This window comes from Condylura cristata, unplaced genomic scaffold (assembly GCF_000260355.1).
Source record: "Condylura cristata isolate star-nosed mole 26May11 unplaced genomic scaffold, ConCri1.0 scaffold00029, whole genome shotgun sequence".
NCBI lineage: Eukaryota > Metazoa > Chordata > Mammalia > Eulipotyphla > Talpidae > Condylura > Condylura cristata.
Window position 1 is genome coordinate 17836336 of NW_004567130.1, and position 6150 is coordinate 17842485.

Here is a 6150-nt window from a genome sequence, read left to right on the forward strand (position 1 = left end):
GGGTGGAGGGGCCAGCGGAGCAAGGAGGGCGGGGTTAGGTAGGATGGGCCAGGGGCCAGCAGGGCCAGGGGAAGGACGCAGGGGTGTGGAGGGCCGAACCCGGCCGGGCCGGGGGCCCCACCTCGCTGCGCAGCCGATCGAGCTCGGCGTCCTTGTCGGTGAGCAGGGCGCTGGTGAGGCGGATGGCCTTCTGCAGGGAGGCCTTCTCTTCGTCCGCCTCCCGTATTAACTTGGATTCTCTAGAGATGGGAAATGCTTGGGTCAGGCGAGAGGGCAGGGGCAGATGTCCGCAAGCGCCGCGCAGGCACCTGCGGGAGGACGGGGCTGCCCGGCCGCCGGCGGCGGCGGTCACCACGTGTTCCCATGTGAGGACCAAGCCAGCAGCTTCGGGGGACGTGAATCAAAAGGCAGAGGACACCTGGGGGCTCTTCTCCAGGCCGTCCTGGTGGTCTGACCACTTCTGCAACAGCCCAGCTCGCGCCGCGGCCACACCAGGCTGGTCTGAGTGCCGCGGGGCGCTGGGGGTCCAGCGGCCCCGAGATATGGTCCGGGCACTGGTGGCCAGCAAGGAGGCAAAGACAACCACGGCAACCCGTCAGATGCATCGTGGGCTTGACCCGCAGCCATTGTGGGGGCCACTGCACCGAGCTGGTCCCAGCTCCGGCATGGGGCCACGTGGCCGGGCAGCGCCTCTGGTGTCCAGTGGTGGGAGCAAAAAGGGCGAGGAAGCTGGCAGGGAGGGGATGTGGCAGTCCCGCTGCAGCGGCCGCACTTGTGCACACAAGGGACACTGACCTTTGTTTCATTTCCGAGAGCTGTTCGCTGAGCGCAGCTCTCTCTTCCTCCAGCTGAAAAACACAAGCAAGTTCAGCACCAACACCCAGAGAGGCTTCCTGGGGCAGAGAAGGGCGTACATGGCCGCAGCCGACCGCCCCTCCATGCGGGCTAAGCTGGCCACTGGCCGCGAGCTGCACCAGCCACATCCCAGGACTCAGGAGGAGTTTTCTTTACACTTATTTTTATTTCCTTCATGTACACAAGAGCTGGGGTGCAGGCCAGTGGTGCAGGCGGTGAGGACGCTCCAGAGACACAGTGGGGAGCAGAGCAGGCGGGTCCCCTGAAGCCCCCTGCTGAGGGGTCCCAGGGAACAAGGGCGGTCACGCCCTGGCTGGGTGGACTCGCTCGCAGAGGCTGTGCTCCCAGCCTCGGCGCAGGATGGCCAGCCTGCTCGCACCCCCAGGGCCCACCCGCCCGCCGGGGGCCAGGCGCGGCCCACTGACCTCCTGCTGACTGCTGGCCTCGTCCCGGCTTCTCCTCAGCTCCTCTGCAAGTTTCACGTTCTCCTGCTGCAGTGCTGAGAGCTGCTGGGACGTCTGGGCCGCCGCCTGCGTCAGGGCTTCTCTACGGGGACAGCGCAGTCACACGGGGCAGCAGGCCAGGCCGGGACGGGGAGCAGCCGGCTGCCCTCAGCCGGAGCACTGGCCTGGGTCAGCCGTGAAGGCGTCTGGCTGCAGGGGACCGGCTCAGCACCTCCCCCCCCGCAGGCGCCAGCTAACGAGGCTCTGGCGGGCGGGCGCCCTACAGAACCCTCGCTGCTGGGCCCTGCTGGGGTCTCCCACACCGACCCGCATCCAGGGGCGGCACACACCCCATGGCTGGGCCCACGCACTGAACATCTCCCCCAAAAGCAAAGTGAGTGTGAAGTGCACACCCCAAGTTACCCCCGGCACCCCAGTCTCTCGCCCTCCAGGGTCTTGGCAGAACTGAATCCAGGCCTCTGCCACCCACACCGCGCCCTGGCCGGCAGCCCGGGCCTGAACGAGTTGCGGGCCACTGCGTGAGCTCGGCTACCTGGACCCGCTGTGCGGGGCGCTGCCAGTGCCCGGCCTCTCGCCCTCCTGCCACCCACCCGTACCGGCAGCAGCGGTGGGGAGGCCTGGGCGGACGGACAGTCTCCCGCAGTCGGGCACTGCACATCACTGGCTCTTCGGCCAGTGAAAACGCCGAGCAGACATGTAAACGCTAAGAAGCTTGGTTTCAATTACGGATCAGAATTCCACACACAGACTCCCGCCACCCCCCCCCCCCCGAAATTCACCTCTGGGTTAAAGTTCACCAGTGGGGGACAGATCTCACTTTAGGGGATCCAAACCAAGACCTGTTCTTCCCAGGGCTCCCTGCTGACACACACAAGCTGCAGCCTGTCAGTGGCGAATCTGTGACCCTGCTCCCTCTCTTTTAGGCGTTTTTCTTTTATTTTTCTTTTAAGTTTTTCTTTTTAAAGAGGTGTTTACTTATGCACACAGAACTGGGGCACAGGCCAAAGGTGCAGGGGCGGTGAGAAGACTCCCCATAGCCAGAGTGGGGAGCAGGACGGGCAGCCTGAAGAAGCACACTGCCAAAGGGGCAGCGGGGGGCGGGGCGGGGGGTCTGCTGTGCCCTGGGGTCACTTCTGGGGTGGGAGTCAGAGTCTCACTGAGGCCCCCACAGCTTGGCCAAGCGTCACAGTGCAGCGCTCCAAGCCGCTGTGCCACCGGGAGCCTCCTTTGAAGCCTTTTAATTCCTTGCTGTCTCCATCAACAGCCCACAGTAAGTGAAATCCATAAAGAGGTCAAGTAAGTTTCAAAACAGCCTGTTTGTACTGAATGTATCTGCTGTCAAGGGCGGCCAGCGTGTTCGTGTACCTGGACAGGCTGCCGGCCTGAGCCAGCTCGGCCTGGGCTGGGCCCGGCCACAAGGGTATCTCCACACCCTGCTCACGCCATCTTCACACCCCAGTGTGCACGCCAACCCCCCAACTTCCATGCCAGAAGACCCAACTATCCTAAAATCAAGATGACTGGTCATTCGGAAAGTGACATCCTGGTTTTCTCAGGAAGGCTGCTGGGGGTCATGAACAAAGGGGCGACTCTCCAGACGCCAAGACCGGCCGCGGGCTGACAGCCTCTGGCCGGGCTCACCTGGCGGGTTCCTCCAGCCGCTCTGCGCTGGCGGGGTGGGGGGGCCAGCACACAGCAGCATTTCGCTTAATTCGCTTAACTAAGTCAGGGGGCTCGTAAGTGACCAGCACCGCTTTCGCTTTTGTGATTTCCAGTAAGTTCCACAATTTCTGTCAAAAAACTTAAACTTACATTTCCTTCTTGAATTCCTCCATTTTTTGATTCTGCACAGTCACAAGTTCTTTCGATTTGTTGAGCTCTTCCACGTTCTTCAAGTTGTTTTCTTTAAGTGTATCCAACTTAAAGACCAAGAGAAAAAGACCTGATGAAATTACTTTTGGACAGAACAAAGCTACCTTGGCGCTATAGCTCTAAGACCCAACGCAACTGCGTCAGACGGGGAGGGGCCTGCTGGGCCTCTGGGAACCCCAACACTGGGGCAAGCTGAGGGGAGAATGGGTGTGACTCAGAGTGAACGCTAGGGGAGCCCGGGCCATCGCCAGCCTCACGGGCTCCGGCTCCGGCACCGAGCAGTCACCCCGGGAGCCACACCCTCGGCGCTGCCCGGTCCCTGAGAGGCTCTCCGGCCAAGAGACACACTGTCCCTAGTTCCACCACGGCGGGCTGCACGTCAGCAGAGGTCAGACCTGCCTCGCGGCTGCCCACTTCAGAAAACGAGCAACCCCAAGCCGGCGCTCAAGTAACCGGAGCCGGTGAGCTTCCCCGTACGAAGAGCCGTTTAAACCTGATTACTTCGCTCTGCAGCTTTTCGTTGGTTTGCCTGGAGTCCTCCAGGGAGGCCAGCGCGTCAGTCTTCTCCTTGGTCATCTGCTCCAGGAGCTGCAGAGCGCCTTCCGCGGTCTGGGCCGTCTGGGCAGATGAGAGTGCCGTGAGCACAGAGCACCCACCCCGCTACGGCCCGGGCGCAGTGCTGGACCCACGCCACCCCCCCACGCAGCACCCACAGGAGGGGTGTGTGCCGCGGCCCTCCGCCGCTCAGGCCGGGGTCCCCTGATGGGCTCCAGGGCCCAGCTCGTCCGTGCCTGACCCTTCTCAGTCACAGTTAAAAGGCTGTTCTGCCACTTTCAAAGCAGAGGCTTTGGAAACCCCTCGGAATTCAGGTGCGGACACTTTCAAACAGATACAAACTACCTGGGCTAATGTTCACGTGGACTCAGGTGTTTTATGCGAAGCACTGATGGGCAAAGTTTAGGAAAGGGGGATGCATGTGAGCATGGTCGTGAGAAACACGTGAGTTTAAAGATGAATCCACGCAGGTGGAAGATAACCATGAAATAATCAGGTCTGGCCAGGCACCTGCCCGCGGCTTCACGTGATCAAGCAGGCTGTTGGCAAGTCTCTGCTCCCTACTCACGAGCCGGAAGGCTTCACAGGGGAAATTTCCAGGCCAAATAGGTGCAATCTCACAGTTAACAGCAACAGAGGACACCGTGTCGGTACACCACCAGCGCCCGCTCACGGGCCCTGGCACCAGACTGCGCCCTTGTGCCGTCAGCTTGCTGCGAGATCTGCCCTCGTCAGGACCGTGGTCCGCCTCACTCACAGTCTGCAAGTCTTTTCTGAAGCTGCTGCAGTCAGAACCCAGTAAAGCGGCCCCATGGGGGGAGTGATGGCCTACGGGGCGCCCTGTCAGAGCGGGGCTCTGCACCCCGCCAAGGCCCCTGCCAAGCCCGGCCGGCCGCTCGCTACCACCTGCACCTCCCACTTTACCGTGAGCGAGTGAAGGCCCTCGAGCTCTCTAATCTTAAGAGCGAGCTTGCTCCTGTCTCTCCTCAGAGCACGGTTTTCCTTCTGAGACTCCAGGAGGCCGGCGGACAGGTGGCTGTTGGTTCTGGCCAGCTGGCTGACCTCTTCCTCAAGGACGAGGCAGTTTCCCGCCAGCTCCTCCTTCTCCCTCAGCAGCGCCTCTCTGCTCCCGGCCAGCGGGCTCTCATCGTCCCGCGCCGCCTCAGCACGCTCGGCCAGTGTCGCCTCGTGGCTCGGCCGGAGCTCGTCCAGGATCCAGGCGAGGCAGCTATGAAGGTCCTGCAGCTGCAGCCTGGACCCAGACAGGCCCGCACACTCGCCCCTCAGGGCCTCCACCCTGGCGGCCAGCCGGGCCGCCTCCACACCCATTGGTGCCTGCTCCCATGTGAGCCCGGCCACCCGCTGCTCGCACCGGGCCTTCTCTCGCCGCAGTGCCCCGTTCTCCGCCCGGAGCGCCTTCCCGCAGGCCCGCAGCTCCGCGGCCTCCTGCTCCAGCAGCAGCACCTTCCCGCACAGCTCAATGCTCTGGAGCGCAGAGGCCTCCTGCTCCTGGGCTCTGGCTTCCCTTTCCAGGGCCAGGGCCTGCTGCAGCGCGCGGGCCTCCTCCAATGACCTCTGGCGCGCCCCCCGCAGGCTCAGCCCCTCCCGCAGCAGGCTGCTCTTCTTGGAGCGGCAAGCCCGGAGCCCAGCCTGCGCTCTCTCGTGGGCCTCCCGCAGGCGGGCCAGCTCCTCCTGCAGACCCTGCTGGGCGCCCTGAGCCCCGGCCAGCAGCAGGGACAGCTCCCGCCAGCTGGCTGCCAGCCCCTGGTTTTCCTCCCTCCTCTCCCGCAGCTCTCTCTTCAGGGCGTGCAGGTCGCTGAGCAGCTTGGCCTTCTGGCGCAGGGCACCTCTTGCGCGGGCGCGCTCCAGGGCGCACTTCCTCCTGAGGTCGCCGACAGCTCTGAGGGAGCGGTCCCGCTGGCCCAGCAAGGCGCCATTCCGCCTCTCCAGCACAGACTTCTCCTCGAGGAGCCGCTCATGCTGCTTCCTGAGCCCGGCCATCTTGCGGCCCACCGCCGTCTTCTCTGCCGCGAGGTGCGTGAGCTTCTCCCCCAGGCTGCCCTGCAGCTGGGCGGCCTCCTCAGAGCACCTGCCCAGCCTGTCCGAGAGGCGGCGCTTCTCGCCCAGCAGCTCCGCCCTCTCGGCCAGCAGCCTCCGTTGGGCGGCGGCCAGGGCGTCTCTCTGCTGCAGGAGCTGCAGGCACTCGGCGCGTGCGGCCTCCCGGCCGGCCCTCGTCTCACCCAGAGCCTCCACCAGGCATTTGTTGCGGGCCTGCAGCTGCAGCGCCTCCAGTGCAGCCCTCCGCAGTGCGCGGCCGCCGGCCTCCAGCCGGAGGCACAGCCTCTCCTGCTCCGGGAGCAGCGCTTCCTCCTCCTCGGGGCACGAGCCCCCACTGCTGGGCGCC

General features: G+C 64.2%; 1 protein-coding gene across 4 annotated transcripts in view; it reads right to left on the reverse strand.

Annotated features, from left to right (window-relative positions):
• The window catches only part of CLIP1 (CAP-GLY domain containing linker protein 1), a 33674-nt gene that overhangs the window by 4342 nt on the left and 23182 nt on the right, over positions 1-6150 (reverse strand). For all 4 annotated transcript variants that reach the window (XM_012730960.1, XM_012730961.1, XM_012730958.1 and 1 more), the window contains 5 exons: positions 3693-3809; positions 3132-3238; positions 1281-1401; positions 796-848; positions 122-239 (listed from right to left, as the gene is read on the reverse strand). In XM_012730960.1, the coding sequence (XP_012586414.1) occupies positions 122-239; positions 796-848; positions 1281-1401; positions 3132-3238; positions 3693-3809 (516 nt within the window). The remainder of the gene's footprint in view (positions 1-121; positions 240-795; positions 849-1280; positions 1402-3131; positions 3239-3692; positions 3810-6150) is intronic.